General features: G+C 39.6%; 2 protein-coding genes and 1 long non-coding RNA gene across 3 annotated transcripts; 2 read left to right on the forward strand and 1 right to left on the reverse strand.

Annotated features, from left to right (window-relative positions):
• Positions 1-899: 899 nt before the first annotated feature.
• Positions 900-8,277, forward strand: LOC117490570 (V-set and immunoglobulin domain-containing protein 10-like 2). The gene is made up of 10 exons (XM_034140334.1): positions 900-969; positions 1,875-2,228; positions 2,329-2,604; positions 3,905-4,180; positions 4,979-5,266; positions 5,351-5,608; positions 5,698-5,988; positions 6,733-7,086; positions 8,026-8,148; positions 8,249-8,277. Exons 1-10 carry the CDS (start codon positions 900-902, stop codon positions 8,275-8,277), a joined length of 2,319 nt encoding a protein of 772 aa, XP_033996225.1.
• Positions 8,278-8,412: 135 nt separating this feature from the next.
• Positions 8,413-10,320, forward strand: LOC117490250. Its single transcript, XR_004556664.1, has 2 exons — positions 8,413-8,488; positions 10,006-10,320. It is a non-coding gene; the product is annotated as an uncharacterized LOC117490250 (long non-coding RNA).
• Positions 10,321-11,291: 971 nt separating this feature from the next.
• Positions 11,292-16,475, reverse strand: chek1 (checkpoint kinase 1). Its single transcript, XM_034139752.1, has 14 exons — positions 16,295-16,475; positions 15,999-16,064; positions 15,135-15,249; positions 14,336-14,444; positions 13,696-13,760; positions 13,538-13,607; positions 13,263-13,451; positions 12,991-13,095; positions 12,827-12,910; positions 12,662-12,740; positions 12,403-12,571; positions 12,105-12,236; positions 11,887-11,988; positions 11,292-11,675 (listed from the first exon to the last, which is right to left on the reverse strand). The coding sequence occupies exons 2-14, from the start codon at positions 16,061-16,063 to the stop codon at positions 11,580-11,582; spliced, it is 1,380 nt and encodes a 459-aa protein (XP_033995643.1). The 5' UTR covers position 16,064; positions 16,295-16,475; the 3' UTR covers positions 11,292-11,579.
• Positions 16,476-21,465: the final 4,990 nt, after the last annotated feature.

The raw sequence follows: 21,465 nt of genomic DNA on the forward strand, positions 1-21,465 counted from the left end.
TCTTTTATAAAACATCACTCAAATAAGGATTCTTTAAAACACTGAATGTGAATATTTCTTCCTAGTATATGTTTGTATGTGTGCGCAGGTTAAGCATCTCATTATCTTCACATCTTTAAAGGGCGGCCTGCAGCGTGGTGGCTGTCATTGTGAGGAAACACAGACCATTGCCGAGATGTCAGATTTCAAAATCTATTTGAATTCTTATCCAATCAACATCGTTTACGCTGCTTTCTCTTAAACTTGCACTGGAACAAACAACGGGCAAAGGAAAATGTAAGACGGTATAAACCCTTTTTAATCTCTGCTGGCTGAAAAGATGATGTTAATATCTTAACAACAGATTGGTCAGCATTCATACTTTTGCAAAACAGCACCAGAATCAACATGGTGAAAAACAAACATTTGCACACCATAAATATAAACAATTATATTTAAGTCCAGATGAACATGACAGCCTGTGAGTAGGAATGTTCATGTTAGGACCTTATTATTAGTTAATGTGCAGGTGCGTGCTTAAGTGCAATTGTGTGTGGGAAAGGCTAACCTGTCCACCCAAGTGTCTATAATAGATGAGCTCCGTATCACCGTGTTATTCTAACCCTGCAGGAGAAAGAAAGAAGGATAGAGGGATAGAGAGAAAGGAAAAATACATGAATAATTGAGCCCAAATCAGTTTAGTAACCCTCCGTCCCTTCCTACTCTCAGTCTGTTGAAGTCAGTGCCTGCAACGGGATTCTCCCAAAAACGTCAGGACCTGAGAGAGGAAAAGATGCGACCTTTAGCATCCGAGGGAACCCGATGGTAGATTTTCAGGGTCTGAAAGCTTCACCTTTTCATCATCTCTGCTACATATTTGGCAATACAGAGGTTATTTGACTCAGGATCATCATGATACCATGGTGGCCCAACTGCTAGGGCTGGCCTTTTTGTTTCTACCTGCAAGCCTGGTCACCTCCACAACATATGGTAAGGACTTTCCAATATCTTTGAATTCATTTACACGTATGTGTTTGATACATATGAGAAGAACTGCTATTAAGACTAATACAACTGTACTGGAGTACAGCACAAGATGCTTAATGTCCATATTTGATATTGTACTTTTTATAGATGTATATCAAAACAGTAATAAATATATTGGCTACTTGTGAGCAAGGCTTTTAAAAAGTGGGAAGTTTCACAGTTGTAATCTAAAATGTGTGTGGTGAAAAAACTATAGCGACATTGTTTACATTTGGTCAAACTAATCTTTGTACAGTCAGGTCTCGTCACATATTGGCTGACCTATACACTGATACTGATACATATGCAATACCCTTATAGACACATATATTGGCGTTGACAATTAATCAATCAGGCTCTTACTCTGAGAAAATAGTGATGTCAAAAAGTTCACTGCAATGAAATTCAATTTGGAGGTAATCGAGGAAGATAAGAGCATACAAAAGAAAAGACAGTTGATCAATTGAATGTGGCTGGAAAATACTTTTATGAACCCCTTATTGAACTATTACCGTGTAACTGAACGTGTAATCAATCCTGCAACTGAACACTCACAGGGCAAATGACACCCCCATCTCTTTTTCCTTCACACACACAGTCATGTTTCCATCACCTCAGAGGACATTACATTGACTTACATTCATTTCTTCCCTAACCATAACTGCTAATTGCCTGATCCTAAACCCAACCTTCATTTTGAACCTAACCTTAAACCAAGTCTCACCCTGATTTACGTCATAGGGACTTGCATTTTCTCCCCAAAAGAAAGCCGAGTCCTCACAGATAACAGCTTTAAGTCCCCACAACATGAGTTAAACACACTCAAAAACACATTTGTTTGCATGTCTGTGTATCCTGTTCTCCTACAGAGGTGAAAATTAACGAACACTGGGAGGTTTTGTATCGGGATACCAGTGTGTATGGTGTTCTGGGCAAAGCGGTGATCCTTGAGTGCGGTACAACCTTACCTGACGTGTACATCTGGAGCTTCACAAAGCCCGGGACTGAAGCTATTAAAGCTGTGGTGTTGGATTTGGGGAAAGGGCCGAGGATCCAGAAGCTGGCTGAGACGCTGGGGCGGCTCTCCATCATCTCAAACAGTGCATCTGTGAGCATCGAGCAGCTGCCAGTGGCCGCACATGGCCTCTACACCTGCCAGGCTTTCTACGACATGCCAGGGGAGCCGGTAGTCTACTACTACTATGTGCACCTCACTGTCCGAGGTAAGACCTAAACACTTTCTTCAGAGATATAATCTGAAAGCAGATGTTCTTGAGAGACCGTAAAAATATCAACATGTTTGTGACCTTGTCTTGAATACAGTTCCTGTAAGTAAGCCTTACCTCCTGATGAGCGATGTCTCTCCAGTGGAGGGATCTACAATGTGGATGAGCTGTAATCTGGAAAATGGGACTGGGCCGATTCGGTATGTGTGGCAGCATGAGACCCGGAGAGGCAACATCTCAGCTTTTGCACAGGGAAACACCGGCGTCATCAACGTGACCGACGTCAACCGCAACCACACCGGCTGGTACCGCTGTGTGGCCAGCAACGCCGTCAACAGCGAGACCTCTAACCGGTTATGGCTTGATACTATCTGTGAGTACCGTTAGGAAAATATCACTCGTCACCGGCTTGAGCTTCAATATCAGGATACATGTATTTATTATCCTTGCAAGAATGGAAGTAGTCATCACATACAGAGCTGCATGGGACAAATAGTTCCCACAACAGTGTCCTTCACATGCTACAAGAGAGGGTGTTATTCAGTGACAAGATGCATGTACTGTATACCGGTTCAAAGCAGTAGTCTGTGCTTAGTTCAGATTAGCTAAGGCCCACGTAAGCAATACACATGACAGTCATATGTCTATCTCCATAGAGGCTGAATCATCATGTTAATCGTTGTCACATAGCTTAGCTATCATATGTCTAAAACAGTGTGTCCTGATGTTTTTCTAGGTAATCATACATCCTGTTACGTACACAGCTACGTAGGGCCTTTGTTATCATGTGCTGCTCTTATATTGGAAGAGCACATTCAGTATTTTCCCAACAAGTACGTTTTTTGTTTGGCAAGGATTTTTCATTATTTAAATAAAAAGCCTCTTAAACGCCAATTAAAACCATAGCAACAGTTTAAGGTTACAATCCTCAGGAACAAAATCTGGAGATGAGAATGCAGAACTTTTTATGCTTGGATATCTTGCCTTTATTTCCTTTGGCATTTGATGTGCGAGTAAGCAATACATTGCACAAACAATCTCATCATGTAACAATTTAAAGGAAATATTTGATGAATCATTATCACACATAGATCAGCTTTTTTCTACGTCAATTACCAATTTATTTCAATTTGTTGTCCTCCGTTGTCTTGGCATTTGAAAACATGTTGTATTATTTATGCTTTGGATTTCTAAACCTGCTTGTACTATAAATGCTAAAAATATATATTTGTTCCCAGTGCTGTAGTCTTGTAATTTTAGCAACCTGTTAGATTGTAATGTTATTAAATTAAGGACTTACCTTTTGTGGGTTATGTCTTCAAATGTTTTGGACTGGAATATATTTAAATTAGATTTATTTTAATACAACTAAAAAATTATTTTAAAACCCTCAATGTTTGTTCTTAGTTAGTCTTCTAGGTGAGTGATTTGAAACGCAATTAGACGTGTTGGCAAGTATGCACATACACAGTACAATAGCAACTCACTTTTTATGAGAGGGATTTCATTCATGGAAAGGGTGTTAATGATATTGAGGACTTTTTAAAAAGAAGCTCTTTTGTTGGTTTGAGTACTGAACTGTTGTGACAGACTTTATAAATGATGTGTGTCCTCACAGCTGCATTCATAACATGTCATTCATATCTTAATGAGTTCATCTTATTTCTGCTCAGTTGGCCCGGACATCCCTCAGATAGACGTGACTCCGTACAGCATAACGGAGCGGGGGTATTCGGCCCTGGAGAGAGAGACTGTTTCTCTGCTGTGTCAAGCCCAGTCCAACCCGGCCAGTCAGTACGTCTGGTTCTACAACAACTCCCAGATCTACACCGGGCCGCAGTTAACCATCACCAAGATCCTCCGCATGCACACTGGTGACTACGCCTGCTTGGCACAGAACACTTACCTCAACACCCGCTCCAGAAAAACCATCAGCCTGACTGTCTACTGTGAGTGTGACCTCTGACCTCTCCATGCCATCAGCCCTCCTGCTCCTCTGAACCTCTCCACTCAATCCTAACCTGTGTTCTTCATGTTTGGTGCTTCAAATGGCAAGGAGTGTAAAAGACTGAGATGATATTTAGGATTTGACATTTATAGTACGAGACTAAGAGAACACAAACCCAGGATCTTAATTGCCTTTGGTTTTCATTTTCATTAACACTGAATCACCTACTCAAACATAACTCTCTAATCATTTCACCTTCAACAAAACTTTCCTGTTTTCAGTGTAACGCAAAAACCTCCTTTCCTTCCTCTGTTTTAAACATCCATGCTTTCATTCAATTCATTCCCTCTCATATCTCAAGCTCCTTATACTTCAAAACAGACACAAAAACGTGTAAATCCACGCGCATTCAGACACTTACACACAAACACACAAAGCAGAGTTTGGAAGTGCTGCAGACCCAATCTTCTGTTCGGCCTTCTGGGAAGATGATGGGACTCTCTGGCAGGTACCTCACTGTGATGTCACAGCAATGGCTGATTGGCTAGAAGGCCAATTATTGTCATTCTGCTCTATTGCTTTCTGTTGCTGAGTTAAAAACGTTTCTGCTAGATACCCAAATCATGAGTCTGACACAAAACAATGCATCACCCAAGAGCGATGGAGAACATTCCCTTTACACACACATCTTTCACATTAGAAAGTGTTACCCAAAAAGAGATGATTCATACCCAACACCCTGAAAACTGTAGCCCGGCGCACACTTTGCCTTGTTACGCTCTCTATCTTATCCCCGCAGACCCCCCCGATGGCTCCCCGTCCTGCTCTGTGGAGCCGGCTCTGAATCACACCTCTCTGAGGCTGCTCTGCTCCTGGCCCGGGGGATTTCCCTCTCCATCCCTCCACTGGACCGGACAGCTGAAACAGTTGGGACAAAACGAGGTCGACACTGAGCAGCAAACAAATCCACTAACCAACACTGCCATCTTGCTGCCGCCTGAAGGCCTGGCTTCCAACAACAGCTTGTTTACTTGCATGGGCTCCCACCTGGCACTCACACAACCAACAGAATGCAGCACACGCACATGTAAGAAAAACAAAGATAAGTGTGTTCACTGTTCTCCAAACCTCTCACATCTCACTTTACATTCTCCTCCTCCTCCTCAACCAGATATTCCCACTACAGAGCCGGTGTGCTTTGCATATGTGACAAACAGCAAACAGTATCTGATGCTGTCCTGCTCCTGGGATGGAGCCGCCCCAAAAGCCTTGGTGTGGTGGGAAGGCCCGGGCGAACAGGGCAAAGGCGGTCAGGAAAACTCCAACATCTTGATCCTTCGCTACGGCACTGCCCGCAACGGGAAACCCTACACCTGCTACGCTAAGCATCCACTTCTGGTCCAAACCAAAACCTGCAGGCTCACACTGGGTCAGTGCACATTGTCAGCAACACTATTATGCTTTATAACAGGTGATATGGTTTATTCATTAATGTTTGTATTCACTTGTCACCTGTAGAGGCTCCTCAATTGCTGACGCGGAGCAGAGTTGTTTCTGTTTACGAAGGGAGCGATGTTCAGCTCATCTGCAACCTCAGAGACAACTACCTTCCTGTCAGTGAAATCACCTGGTTCAACAATCAGGGTGTGGATGTCCGAGACACCTCCAAGTATGCTCTGCTGCGAACATCTGCATGGGCCAATCTGACTGTGAGGGACACGAAACAGACTCAAGACAGCGGCGAGTACAGGTGCACCACCTCCAACGCGGTGGGAGGAACGGATATCAACGTCACTTTAGTGGTTAAAAGTATGTTTTATTTTTAACCTACATCTGATGTCTTACAGCCATTGCTTTCTGAAGGAATAGTTTGACATTTTGGGAAGTATAATTGCTTTTTAGTAAGTGCTAAATAAGAAGATTGATGTCTTTGAAGTCTTTACAGGAAAGGGGTATATCTAGCTGTTAGCTTAGCATAAAGACCAGAAACCCTGGGCTAGGCAGCTCTTTTCAGTGTAATTAATCACTAGAATCTGTTCATTATGAAAAGCCCTGTTCCAGTGATGTTTAGGGCTTCACTGAAGCTCCAACAGCACGTAGTCCCATTCAATGAATGTTAGCTACCTATCTTGTTAACTAAAGAACGGTGAATTAAGTTGGACAAAAGTCCTACCATATAATGTACAGCACATTTCGATACATTATAAACAACATGTTCGTTGCTATTGCCTACCTCGAGACTTTCGAAAATGAGAGGTACACATTTACCTTGCGGTGCTTACGAGAGCTCGACTGCCTACCACTCGCTCAACTAAAGCAAGGCCTTTAGCCAGTGAACTACTGATGAGGGGAGTTATTTGGATCAAAATAACATTTGCAAACAACTGACTTGAATCACCTACTCAGTGACAGGAACAACAATACTAAAAAACCAGGCACAACAGCAAGCATTGTGTACAAAACCAAAATGTTACCTTTAACTGTTAAAGATTAACTTGTGGTCATACGGTAGTTTACATAGTATTTTTTGGTTGTGTTTTGTCTCTTAATCAGGGCACCCTATGCCACCCAATGTGACCCTGGTCAGCGTGATGTACAACAGCAAACAGCGTAACGAGGTGGAGCTGGAGTGGCAGCTGGAGGACGAAGAACCAGGAGGTTGGACAGGTTTTATCCTGCAGCACGTATGGGTGTCAGAGAGACCAGGAAGGAGAGGCAGCAACAACGATTCAAAGAAGGAGGCAGAGGAGAGGATCGGCCCACCAGTCTGGTACCAGAACATCATCCAGGACCCAGAAGTCAGGAGTCACACAGTCGGGCGACTGACACCGACCGTTACCTACCAGTTCCGCATCACACCTGTCAACCACCGCACCATCGGACACCCTTCTGCAGCAAAGACCCCAGGTATAGTAAGTGAACAGGAAAAAGACGGGATTAGGGACATTTTGGCAGAAAACTGAGCAAAGTTAGGAGTTTGAGTTAGGGATGTGTTAAAGGCAAAGGCAGGAGAAACAAGTAATAAAGTGATGTTTTTTTTAAAGATGACAGGTGAGTTAGCTGATTATTCAAACATATTTGAAACCGGTGTTCTGCTGTTATTTTTTTTGTTACGATGACTTTGATGACAGTCTAACATTTTGTTTCTCTCTTTTTTGTTATCCACTTAGGTGAAAGACTCATACACAAACTAAAAAAACATACAAACAATATCACACACCTAACAACACCTTCCACTCACTTCCTGTTTACCTCCTTCCCTGCCCTGCTTCTTGTGTTTCCTCTGTGTGCTTCTCCTTGTAAAGTCTTTGTGTGAGTGTATAAAAGGTTATGACCTAGCCAGGTAATTCTTTAGGAAGTTGATAGGCTTGTATGTCAGTGTAGAATAGGTCAGTGGTTTGTAACCCCTGTCAGGTTAATGTATAAGGTTATCTAAACCTGAACTGAGCTCAACAGGGTTGACTTTAAAGCAAGCCTATAAAACTTCTTCTGAACGTTCAAGTTGTCCTTAAGTTACAGGGGATAACAGTAAGTGGTTAACAAAAAGCAATCAAAATCTACCTAAAATGTGCTAACATTAACCATCATAAGCTACTGGTCATACCAAACCAAATACGGCTGCAGCAGCAAAAAGGGTTCATTTTGTATCTTATTGATTTAACCTTTTATTTGTAAGAGGAAAAATTCCAAACGATGCTGTACAAAAACGCTGACATGGGTTGAGAATCACTAAAGGGAGTTAAAACATAACAACAGGACAATGTTAGATATTTATCAGGTAGAGGAACTGTGTGTGTTTTGTCAGAGGTTTATTATTTTGCAATGTGTAACTGTATTGTGTTGCAGCGGAGCCGAGCTACAATGCTTACCCTGCTGTGATTGGAGCAGCTATAGGCGGGATGTTCATTGCAGCCTTGATCACAGTGCTGCTGCTTGTGTTCATAATCCGCAACCGCAACAACAATCCTCGTGAGTCACAAACACAAGCACTAACATGATGATGAATTGAATTAAAAACAGAGTCACTGTCCCATTATGTTGCATTAATGGTCTGTGTTTCTTCTCCCAGGACTACATGACTTGCTGTTTGGTTCGTGAGTATCTGTATTTCTGTCAAGCAGCAATGAAAAATGTACAGTTTGTAATGATGTTGATAACTAATTTGTCCAGAATTGCCATTCAAAAAGTAATAATTTTGGTATTTGTAGGCAGCACAGCCAGTCAAGGGAAAACATTAACTTCCCAGAGGATGAAGTGGTACGCGGGTCGGAGGGAGATATCGAAGAGATTGGTGGACCATCTAACCTAGGTGAGAAGAAACCCTTAATCACTTTAACCTGGTACTATTTACAGTACATTTCAAGGTTACTACACTGCTTTTCTGGTGTCTTTAATTCTGGACATGTTTTGTGAAACTTAAAACCCATATTTTTCTGTGGTATCATCATGTTGCCTTCCTGTCTTTGCAATAACCGTAAAAATGTACTTACTTTACTTATGTATTAGCTGTCCTCTACAGATTTTAACCAATTATTTCAAATAATGCACACATGTAGTTTAGCTCTCTTCTATGTTGATGAACTTTAACCAATTGTGTGATCAAATCATGCACAAAGCAGTTTTACCATAGGCAGAGCATACAGTCACACAGAGCTAGACAGCAGCCTCTTGTGATGTTTGCCAATTTGTGAAGCACTTTGAGCTGTACCTGCTGTATGGAAAGTGCTATATAAAGACAGCTCTACTATTAACACACCAACACCACATTAGCTTTCCTGCTTAAGTCTACTTACTCAACTTAAAAACAAACACACGTATCGTCATGCTCCACATTCAGGAGGGAAATGTGCAATGCTAATGTCAGTTTTCAAGCTAGTTAGCAAACGAGCTGCTCTGCTGCTCACATTAGACAGAATGTAAACCTACCTGCAAAGGTCCCTTTGGTCCGACTGGATGCTGGTGTTGTCTTTCCTATAATAACAACCATAAACGTTATATAATAAAACGCTACCTGCCGGTGTTTTGCAAACTGCATGGGAAGTTATTTTCCCCTCCTGCTCCACATACCACACACACACACACACACACACACACACACACACACACACACACACCACACACACCCACACACACACACACACACACACACACACACACACACACACACACACACACACACACGCCCCTCCAGTGGCCTAGACAAACATGTTATTGATATATATCAATATTGTGAATATATTAAACTATATATGATCGTAGACTTTGGATATCCCAAAATGTGTCTTTACTGGTCTTAAAGGCTGCATTACAGTAAAGTTATTTCATTAATTACGTTTTATTTTGTCTTTAACCATTTAAGGATACCCACATTGCTGATTATTATCAAAAATCTCAAAAAATATTGTTTTAAGGCACCGATAGTAAACCCTCAAAATATCATAACAATATTGATAGAGATATTTGATGTAATCCCTATCACCCAACCCTATTTCATATAGAATCTTACTTAATGCACCTTAATTGTATATATAATTAACATATCTGTTCTGTTCACATCTGTCGATATGAACATTCACCAGATCCTAGTTTAACTCACATTATTTTTGTTATTTCTATTAATACTGCTAATACATGTTTATTCTTATTTTATTTAACTTTTATTGTTATTATGTGTACTATCTGGGTTTCTTTATCTTTCTGTTGCTGGTATGACACATGAATTTGATTGAAAGCCATCTTTGCTAATAAAATATAAATCTTTGTTGATTGCACATGTTTCAAAGTATTTAAATCCTGATGATAAACCTTTGTGTTGGTGTTTTGCAGGTCCCACCATGCCTTTACCCCGCGCAGCTTCACCCCTCGCCCCCAGCAAAGCCCCTTCCCCCCCCCCTGGAGATGACAATGAGCCCGTCAGCGTCACCATCACCGTCAAAGCTACGGGCTCATAATCGTACCTGGAAATCACTCGATTGTAATTTAACCTGGAATGGATAGTTTTTTGTTGACAGTTTGTAATGTATGTATGTACAGCCTGTGACTAACATCTCAACTTAACTACAACAGTTCTCCTAATATCACTCAGTGATTCAGCATGGACATAACGATGCATTGATTTTTAAATTAAACTATATGAATGTATACTGGTCAGCCAACTGGAATGTTTTTTTAATGTTACAATTTAAAGTGTGTTATATAGGTTTTGGTGCATGTAAACGGTCTTTAAAGGCTAAAATCCCAAAGTTCCTTCCAGAGGGAGTTTCTCCTGTGACACTGACATCACTATGTAACACTCACCTTTCTATTGGCTAGCGCTCCAACGTGATAGGCTACGGGACATCTCTAAGCTGTTGACCAATCACAACAGAGCCGGCCAGCTTACCAATCAGAGCAGACTGGGCTCTGGTTTCAGACAGAGGGTGAAAAGAGCTGCTGCAGCACAGGCAGTATGAGAAAAATAAAGAGCTTTTTGAACATTAAAGCATGTAAACATGTCACAGTAGAGACACAACATACACATATGTAGCTGAAAAGTAGACCATGTCCTCTTTCATACAGAGGCATATATATATATATATACATATATATATATACTGTATATATACACATATATATACATATACATATATATATATACATATATGTATATATATATATACACATATATGTATATATATATATATACATATATGTATATATATGTATATATATACATATACATATATATATATATATACATACATATATATATATATATATACACATATATATACATATATACACATATATATACATATATATATATATATATACACATATATATATATACACATATATATATATACACATATATATACATACACATATATATATACACATATATATATACACACATATATATATACACATATATATATATACATATATATATATATATATATATATATATATATATATATATATATATATATATATATATACACACACACATATATATCCATGCACATGGAACATTAGAATAATTTCAAATTATTTTTACATTTTCTTTTTTTTTTTTAGTAAGGTTTTTTTTTATTATGTGCATCATATATCATGAAACATTCAGCGAACAATGTTTTTCTTTTAATAATTTATTCAACACTTTTGACTGTATCATGTCAAACATAATGAGAACACATAACAAACATGCTTCTATCTCACTGTCCCCCTTTGACAATCTTTACGTTCCAACCCTAAAAACAACAACGAACTCCTTGAAGAAAAGAACACAGGCGCTAAAAAACACACACACACACATACACTTGAAGCGAACAGACACAAATAAAATATCAATAGAACAGCTAAATATATACATGTTGTCCCTCCATATGTCCATAGCAGTGTGAATCTGTAGAGGTTGTTCATGTGAGGGGGGGTAAGATCTTCTGAGTGCTGATGATGTCTCCGAGCTTCTGTTTTATTTTCACAAAGAGACGCTTGAACTCCAGACCGTCACCCTGGAAACACAAACACACATCAACATATAAATAAAACTCACACTCACACAATTAGCAAAATAAACGATTGGATATTGGTAACAATTCACAAGAAAAATGTTGCTTTTCTCACAAAACAAGATGTTGGTTCTTCACTTCCATATATCTCTACTGCTACTATTTTGTTCATCTTAAGTACACTGTATAAAAGTGTTGAAATGCTAAAACTTACCTTAGACAGTCTGAAGTCCAGCAGCACTTTCCGATTCATCTCCAACAAGTGGACTTTGAAGATGAGTTTGTTATTACGTTTGTCCAGCGTGCTCACCGTAACCTGAAAGGCAAAGAGGGGTTTATTAAACTCTACTGCATTATGGCTGTAAACTGGTAGCCTGGCTGGGCGCTGCAGCAGTTGTATTTCACCTCTGTAAAGTTTAAACTCATATGTACCTGTTTGCTGCAGGTGAGTTTGAAGACAAGTGACAGGCTGTCACAAGCGTCTTTCAGGGCAGATAAGGAGACGTCGGCATTCACAGTGGTGAAGAAACGTGTCATTCTCCGCACTAATCTCTGCCAAGAGGACTGCAAACAGAATGGAAATGCAAGTTAGCATTAATTCGTCAATGCAGTATTTGAAGGCTGCATTTCATAAAACATACATTTGCTTTGTATAGAAGAACAGGATAAAAACATACAATGTGAGACACTTCACATTAATAAATTACTAATTGGGGTTAAACTGAATTACCTGACTGGCTCCCGGTGTGCCCATCAGCTGGCTCCCCAGCAACATGTGCTCGGGTTTGGTCGGCTGAGAGAAGCTGACCTGGTCGTTGCTTTGGCCGATTATCAACATGGCTTCCCAGCCTTCTGCTGCAAAATCAGGCTGAGAGCTGGAAAACTGCATCCTGTCATCACTGCGTGGGGAGAAGAGTGGGTTTAAGATTACAGGTACAAAAATAAATACACCCTTTTGAGTTGAAATAAGGGAAACACAAAGCTCTGACCTGTTGGTCCGGGATACGCGTCCCGCATCTGATCGATGGTGTTTGTTTCCTCCTGAGCCCAGAGGTGTTTGCTTCACACCTGCAGAGATACACAGACAGACATCAGTCCAGCGAACGTTAAAATAAAAGTTGAATTTACTCCATTATACTGATATTGAGACTTGCCTTGAGTAAACCAGCGGTCTTTCTTTATGTCTGCGATGGTGATGCGAGCATCTGGACCCGCCAGCAGTAACTTGGACAACAAACCTGAAGAGAGATTCTGAATGTGAAATAGATACAGCTTTTTAAAACTATTTATATATTTAAACTTCTACTTTGGCACTTACTAAGAGGCATTGGTTTTATTTTCTTCCAAGGAGGAAGGTAGGTTTTCTTTTGAAGCCAGTCTGAATACTCTTGACAGCTCTCAGTGGGCTGGTCCCACGGCAGCTCTGAAAAACGAGACGGTGACCAAAAAGTTTCACCACACAGCCTAACTATTGCATAAGCATGTGTTGGAGCTATTCATTTAATACATTATTTAATAGTTAAACCTTTACTTTCGTGTTTTTTTTAGTACATTTATCATTATTTAGTCAAATTCATTTTAGTCAATTACCTCCAGCTAGCATAGCAGTGAGGACAATCCCACAAGCCCAGACATCTGCAGGCTGAGCTTTGTACTCTTTCTGGCCGAGAAGCTCCGGAGCCACGTAAGGAAGAGTCCCACAGAGTCGACTCAGAAGACGCTCTCGTCCTTTGAAACGAAACATGGTGGCCAGCCCAAAGTCCGTCAGCTTCAGGTTATCTAAAAGGGTCAGGAGAACAGCAGATAATGTTTCTTATAAATGCAAATCAAAGTCATTTTTTTCTACAAATTAACACAAGTCTCACCTTTGTCATCCAGCAAAATGTTCTCTGGCTTTATGTCTCTGTGGGTGATCCCACATCCGTGGAGGTAATGCTGAAAATGTGCGCAAAATCATGAGAGTTTAAAACGGTCATATCACGGTCAACAGGTCATATCCACACACAGATTTGTATGCACTCACCACGGCCGCTACTAGCTGCTGGAAAAACCTATGAGCATCTTCCTCCGCCATCCCAACATCAGGCTCTAAAATAAAAAGGAAGTAAACATTGTAAGACCCTGAAAGATTGACCACAATCACGATCGGGCAGATATCGAGTCATACACTGCCAATACTGTATGTAGTTATTCCTATTGGGCTATGCAATACACTTTTATTTGGAGGGCAGAACACAGAGGACAAAACCGACGTGTAAATGTTTTCATCCAGCTGTGAATTTCAAATAAAATTAATTAAAATGAATACATTTAAAAGAGACAAATAATACATAAAAAAACAATAATAAGAATTAGCTGTTACAACAGGCTTAGGATGAATTAAAAAGTGCCATTTCATCGCAATTCCCTTCTAAAATGCATATCCTTATTTTATTAAGTGAGACTATTTGTCGTATTTTTATAATCATTATACATGTAAATTAAACCCAGTAAAGGTTTGAAATGTTACATTTTGGGTCTAATACTGAATACTTTCAACTCTTGGCATGACAATTGTCACATTTAAAAGAGAGATGATTAAACACAACGTCGTATATTGGTGACTTTAACTTGACTATTAACTGTAACTGTGTAGCAGCGTGTTAAAACCATTTCAGTCTCACCGATGCGGTCGAACAGCTCTCCTCCGGTGCAGTAATCCAGGAAGAGATACATGGTCGTGCCTTCCTTCCGATGGCCAAAAAAACGTACGATGTTGGCGTGGTCGAGCATCTACCAAAACATTAACAAATGCAACTTACTGACATTAAGACATTTCTCTCTTTAAAAAAAAAAAAAAAACAGTTTATAAGGTTGCAGCTTTTTTCCGTTTCCACAGAATTGCCTGGCTAGACAACAACGTGGGTCAACTACTTCCTGTCAGCTGAAGTCATTCGAGTACTTGCAACACGAAATAAACTGGGACACATTTAGTTTATGTTAACAACGGTGAAAGGGTATATATGGTGCTGCAGGGATGACAAAAAAAACACTGACTTCGAGACAGAAAACAAGTAGTGCGAATTGCTAACTCATGTATTCCTGCAGCACTCAAGAGCGTAACGTGTGCAAATAACATGTAAATATATGAATTATACATTGTTTATAATTGCACTAAATTGAAACAAAAAAACGATTACAAATCCACATTTGAGCTTCGAAATTAGCTCCGGTTTAAATTCTATGTAATGAACAGAAGGTAATTTTATCTTTCTTAACATCATATGTCTTCAAATAGCAAATGCAAATCCCTTATGTTTCAGCAAACTCGAAAAGAGCCACTAATGCCAATGTTAATGGGCACCTATTATGCAAAATCCACTTTTTCATGTGTATGATCTGTTTTGGAGACCTTTAATACTTTTTATTATCCTTCAAAACCTAATGGCATTCCACTAACTGTTCTTAAAGTCAATCACCTACCTTATGGATGCAGACTTCCTTCTTGACATTTTCAGCACACTCTTTGGCCTGAGAGGTGTCGATCACCTTCACTGCTACTGCCTCCTCTGTCTGTCTGTTCACCAACAGCCTTACTCTGCAACACAGAGACAAGATGGATCAGAGCACAAAAAAGGTGATGGCAAACACAGAAAAGGCACCCTATAGGTGCTTCATATTAGATTTCAACATGGTATTGTATTAAAAGTGTTGACACATATTATGTAAGTCAAAATAAATAGTGAAAGAGTAAGTTTTATGAAAACAGAAACAGTCCCCTGCAGATGAGTTACATGCGCTTCGAGATTTGTCTTGGCAGATGAGAAGCGCTATATAAATTACATTTATTATTATGTACATCACAAGTTTAAGTTGAAATTTCCAGCACAAGCAGGCTCTGCATTGACAAGCTAAACTTTGTCATTGTTGTAATACGTTTCCCAAAGTTTCCTGATTCAACAGTGTGTAAAAAGTCTGAATATGTGTAAAAACCTGACAATATTTCACTAGACAGGGACGTTAATAATTAAAATAAGAAAAATTGAATCGGAAGAATAGCTGTCAGAATTAAAGTGAATATTTCTTTTTCTTTTGATGAAACCAACAGAAAGATTGCTTTGTGGTTTGCCAACTGCAAAACATTAGGGAGAAGCTGCAGAAATATGCCTGTCTGATGATCTCTGTCATTTCTGACATGTCAATTTTGGTTCCTGTGGCATAGAAAAAAGTCCAGGTCATTTTCGTGTGAAACATGTTGTGTCTGTGTGTGACTGGAGATGCACTGCTAGAAAAAGGATAAAGTAAGACATGCTGTGAATGAAAATAAATATAAAAGAGCAGTCTTACTCTCCATAGGCTCCTTCCCCCAGAGTCTGAACAAGGTCCCAGTCTTGCACAAACGGCACAGCCATGCTTAAAAACAGAAACACAGTCACTTGCCATAGAAAACACACTGATACACACATATTTTCCATGATAATATCTACATATATCTCTTATTTTAACAGATATTGTGACTTCTGCATTGTCTGCAAACCGAACATTTGCCATTGAATACGTCAAACGGTTGGACTAAGCAAAACGAAACGAGTAAACAAGACTAAAAACAAGATGATGCCACTCTCAGTTATATAACCTTTTACCTGCACAGCCTGCAGCGTTTCCAAAATGTATTTGCAAAGATTAGACGGACTTCTCCATGCGTCTGAGGCAGTGACAACAGTGGATTCACCCCAAATTTGGCGCCTTGTTATTTTACTTGCAATAACTACGTCACATCCGGTACTCCTTCTTCTTCGTCTGAGCCACTCAGCTGCATTACCGCCTCTTGCTGTACTGTTCCGCAACAACAACAAACACTCAATAAACTCTTAAAAAAGGCCAATATTCTTCTTTTTTATAATTATATTATAATCAAAACGTGTTATCACGGTATTATTCATCATGCAACTGTGACTTATAAATGAGCATAATGTGAAACGTAATAAATACTCTGAAAATGTATAATATAGCAAAATGGCTATCCTAGTGTAAATGTTTTTTTACTTATTGGGGAAAACCATAGACTGTATATATAAAGGGGAAAACCCAAAAAGTGTTACAACTGTCCCTGGTCTATCTATGTATTAGCCTAGTGGGTATGAGTATGCTATATTATACATTTTCAATGTGTCAACTACTGAAACAATGTATTTAAGATGTTTCTATGAAATAAGTACAGGTTGGAAAATGTATTTTTTTTTTTTAAACTCAACTGTTACAACCACAGGGACGGTTGTAACACATGCCAGCAGGGACGGTTGTAACATGTTAATAACGGTTACCTTTTTTCACACTACATGACAAAAAAGAGGGAAAGCTGTCAAATTCTAAGGCAACAAGATTTTAATGGGGTTTCACACATCCTCCAACAAACAATGAACAATGAACAGAACTTAAAACAGAACACCAGATGAAATTAATCTGATTCACAGTTGTGGTATAGATAGCCTATTCTACCTTAAGTATGTAGACCTACCTCCTTTGAGCTGAGACCATAGTATAAATCAGCTGCCTCCATTAGTCTCTCAAAAGCATCTCTTGCTCTGTTGAGAACACCTTCTTGGGTGTCCAGTAGCCTACTCTTTGGGGTGATTTTGATCCCTGACTCTCCAACCTCAGCCTCTTTTTATGGAACCGGTACAGGGTGACATGGCATCATGGGACTTTGCCACTGCCCTGACTGATTTGCCCTCCTGAACTTCATTTGAGGCCCTCTGCAGCAGAGGAAGTGTCACTCCCCTGTCTGTCTTCCTCTTTCTGATATTTGGCATACTGTAAACACACGCACACACTTTACGTACAGTATTTTTTTCTGTTTATTTTTACAGGGACAATGCACACCAATCAACAATATTGATCATTCGAGCAAATGAGCCATCATTGTAAATGTGCTATGTTACAACCGTCCCAGGTGGTCCGTGTTACAGCCGTCCCAGGACCACCAGTCATGTTTTCACCCCCTGTGAACCTGCCTGATTGCTAGCTTGACCCATATTTAGCTAGTTATATGTTTAGCTTACAAAACAATGATTCTAATAATACTAGTTTGGATTCCTAGACATTTGACCTCAAGACAGTATCCAAAAAAGACATCACATTTTTTTTGTTAATGTTTTACCTCAGAAACACACTTTTGCTGATATCTTTCGCGACAGATTTAAACGTGGCTCCTTTTTTTCACAGCAATCTTTCCATCTAACTGAGCATGTGCAGAGTGACTTTCATCACTCTAGCTTGTTTGTGATTGGAGATATTGAAGGCGTTACAACTGTCCCGTGTTACAACTGTCCCTGGTCTCCCTATAATGCACAGTGGTGTCAAGTAACTAGTAGGCTACATTTACTCAAGTACTGTACTTATGTACAATTTTAAAATACTTGTACTAGTCAGGTTTTGCTACTTTGTACTTCTACTACACTACAATTCATAGGTTAATTGTGTACTTTTAAACTTACTTTGGATTAATGATGTAAAATGTAATCAACACCGACTTTACCTGGAGTAAAATCCCCATCTACTGCAGTATACACAGTCATTAAAACTAGCTAAACATTGACCAGCTTTGATAAACACTTTAATGCATCAATAAGTATAAGAAAAACATATTATTATATATTTATCTGAAATAGACCAATCTGCATAATGAGTACTTTATGAGGAACTTTAAGTATATTTTGATGCCAATACTTTTGTACTTTTACTTGAGTCACATTTTGACTGCAGGACTTTGTAACAGAGTATTCCTACTCTCTGGTACTTATTAATTTGTACTCAAGTACAAGATCTAAGTACTTCTCCCACCTCTGATAACATGTCACCAAATGTTAGTTGGAAGAAATACAGACGAGTATAAAACGGTCTACTGGCTGTGTAGTTTATCCAGAGGGTCGCGCTAGAGATGAGGCAATTGTGTCACAGGGTTTATGACCTGAGATGCATAACATTTTATAGAAGAAGAATAGAAGAATTGGAGGATGAAACCCTCTTTATTTGTGTCACACAGCAAAATTGTACCTCTGCATTTAACCCATTCTAGTACTGAACTAGTACTCATTGACAAAATACCACAATATGATGAAAAATTACCATAAATGGTACCACAAATAACTTTGTAAATGCTATCCACTGCAGACCTTTATGTTTGAAATATATTTATTTTTCACTGACTGACTCCTCACAGTGTTTGAAAATACTAACTCTGATGAACAGATTAAGTAAAATCAAGTCATTCAAATGACTGAGTCATGGCGAGTTAAACCAGTCAGGTATAACTGGCTGCTCAATCAATACCTGAATCAATGTGTCAAGAAACAAAGCTCAACAGTGCCTGCGGATTTTGGGAAATGATGAAAGTTCGGTTGATTTCACAACTATTTTGTTCTTTTGTGCAACATGCCAACATCTGATTGTGTGTGTACACATAGTGGAAAGACTAAGGATCAAAAGTAACATATTTAACCTTTACTGTAGGTCATGGGTCGGCAACAGGCGGCCCGCGGGCCATTGTTGGCCCGCCAGCAATAATATTTGGCCCGTAATTTTGAGAATAAAAAATAAAAAAATATTTTGAGATTTTTTTTTTTTTTTTTTTTTTTTTACAACATCGGACCAACAGTCGCACATATAGGCTATAATGTCCGAATAGAGAATCTACCTACACCTGAAGAATGCTTATTGTACTTTTATCTATGTTGAGAATGAATGACATACAGCACAGGCACAATCAGGCAGCGGGGTGCACTGACGTCAATTAAAGTACTTATTTAAAGGACACCTGTCATGCTATATTTAAATGATATATTGTAGGGCAATACCTATATAAGGTATATTTATACGTTTCTGTTTTCAAAATACCAAACAGATCATGCATTTTAGCCATGCCTCATTTCACTCTATTTGCTGTTCTCCAGCCCTGTTTTTGCAGGGGGCTGATTCTGTGAGCTGCAGCTGACCACGCCCCCCTGCAGGAGAGGGGAGCATGCTCTGATCAAGTCAGAAGAGGGGGAGAAAAAGAGATCTCCGTCCTCCGTGTTTTATTCTTATATTATTATATAGAGTCGTTATTCATTTGTTTTAAAGCTCAATAAATAACAAAGAAGACCTTTGACCGGCACTTTTCTAATTTTGTCCGGAAGATTTAAACTTTAACGGACATCTTGACCGGCGAAAGAAAACCTAACTGAAACTCTGCCGCACGGTCCCCTCGTTCCTTGGAAGAGGCGGAGAGGTGGGTGTTTGTCATCTGCTGGTGGACTAACCGGAGAGAATTACAGTGCTTGCCTCGGGGAGGGAGAACAAAAGCCACAGCGGAGAATAAACAGAAGGGTAACCATGGCAACCATGCGCGGGAAGTCTTCTTCGCTGCTTTTGTGGCAGACTACAGCGCCACTTACAGGCCTGGCATATGTACTACAGCGTCTCCAGCGCTTTCGAGCGGCAATGGCCGGCCGTGGCCCAACCCCACATTCCCCTGATAGGTGGAGAGTTGGCCCAATAGCCGTAGCGCCACCGTCCTGACGTCAGGACAGTGTTCAAATCTGGATCAGTTTTTATCAGATCCGTTGCAGCCCCTTTTTTAGAGATTTGGGTATGGAGGAAAATAGAGAGGGTTGTGTTTTCTGACACTTGGTGAGTTCCCTGGAACACCGGGGACACATATTCATGTATAAAAGACGTACAAAAGTGCATTTTGCATGATAGGTCCCCTTTAACTATTAAATACATTGAGTTTGAGTAAAATACTTGGTTACTGATTAATTTAGGTTATAATATATTAAATAAATTGCAAAGCAAAACATGCTGTAATTTATTTATTTTGTATTTTTTTAAAGGTTTTCAACCTGAAAGAATCCTAATGTGTCCTTGAAAAGTTGAAATAAAGAACAGGAAAAAGGATTCCAGTTGTCCATGCGTCCTCTGTTGCCCCTCAAGCCTCTCAAATGTGGGCAAACACTCAAATAAATGCCAAAAACCCAGAGAACTTGACAATACTTATCAGAATAAAAGTATGTTAAATAACACTGCTACCTAGTTAATAACTCACTCAGTGGAGGCTCGTCCATTGAAGAAAGGGAGGACCATCCTCCCTAAAATTTCAGAAAAAAATAAACTTTGAAGAGAACAATAAAGACACCTCAATTTAAAAGATAAGTCTGTTAAAATACAGATAATAGCCCTGACTTTTAACATGGGACTGAAATGGGGCTAGAGACGACGAGCCTCCCTTTGGGCGGGTCTATCCAGAGGCTCTGGATTGGGTGCCTATATCATCAGTGAACCAATCAGCGGATCTGACTGCGCATCAGAGTGTTGATGGGGAGGGTTATCAGCGATATCAGAGTTTTTTCTGAACCGGGGAACAGGGGCGCTGCGCCCTCTTACCAAAATCAATTCCTTGAATTAGGCTTTGATTATGTTCTGGCCCGCCATCTTGTGGCTCAGCAAAAAATTGGCCCACGGCCAAACTTACTTGCCTACCCCTGCTGTAGGTTGTTGAAAACAGAGGGATTTAGACTACAAAGCTCAGCATGAACAGATACTGTAACCTATACTGCATAAATTGTATTTAAAGCTTTCAGGAAAAGTCTCAAGTCACAAACAAAGGTAATGCATTATTAACCAGGCTTATTTTATTTCAATTGTAACTGAAATGTTTGAATGTTTGAATGTTTGAAAAGTTTTCTGCGACACACGCTATTGATTTCCTTTTATTTGTCATGAAGTTAATAAGTACCATCATGATCTTTTCTAAGCAAGTCCCTCCTTCTGAAAC

Source organism: Trematomus bernacchii, unplaced genomic scaffold (genome assembly GCF_902827165.1).
Source record: "Trematomus bernacchii unplaced genomic scaffold, fTreBer1.1, whole genome shotgun sequence".
Lineage (NCBI taxonomy): Eukaryota > Metazoa > Chordata > Actinopteri > Perciformes > Nototheniidae > Trematomus > Trematomus bernacchii.

Bases quoted from the DNA above. Each gene is read 5' to 3' on its own strand.
- chek1 (XM_034139752.1), bottom strand. From the start codon at position 16,063: ATGGCTGTGCCGTTTGTGCAAGACTGGGACCTTGTTCAGACTCTGGGG. The intron at 13,096-13,262 runs GTAATTGACTAA...CTCGTTTTTCAG, and splicing joins CACTGCTATGCTAGCTGGAG to AGCTGCCGTGGGACCAGCCC. The intron at 12,237-12,402 runs GTAATTCAGTTT...TTCTGTTTGCAG, and splicing joins GCACACCGGGAGCCAGTCAG to TCCTCTTGGCAGAGATTAGT.
- LOC117490570 (XM_034140334.1), top strand. From the start codon at position 900: ATGGTGGCCCAACTGCTAGGGCTGGCCTTTTTGTTTCTACCTGCAAGC. The intron at 2,229-2,328 runs GTAAGACCTAAA...TCTTGAATACAG, and splicing joins TGTGCACCTCACTGTCCGAG to TTCCTGTAAGTAAGCCTTAC. The intron at 4,181-4,978 runs GTGAGTGTGACC...TTATCCCCGCAG, and splicing joins CATCAGCCTGACTGTCTACT to ACCCCCCCGATGGCTCCCCG.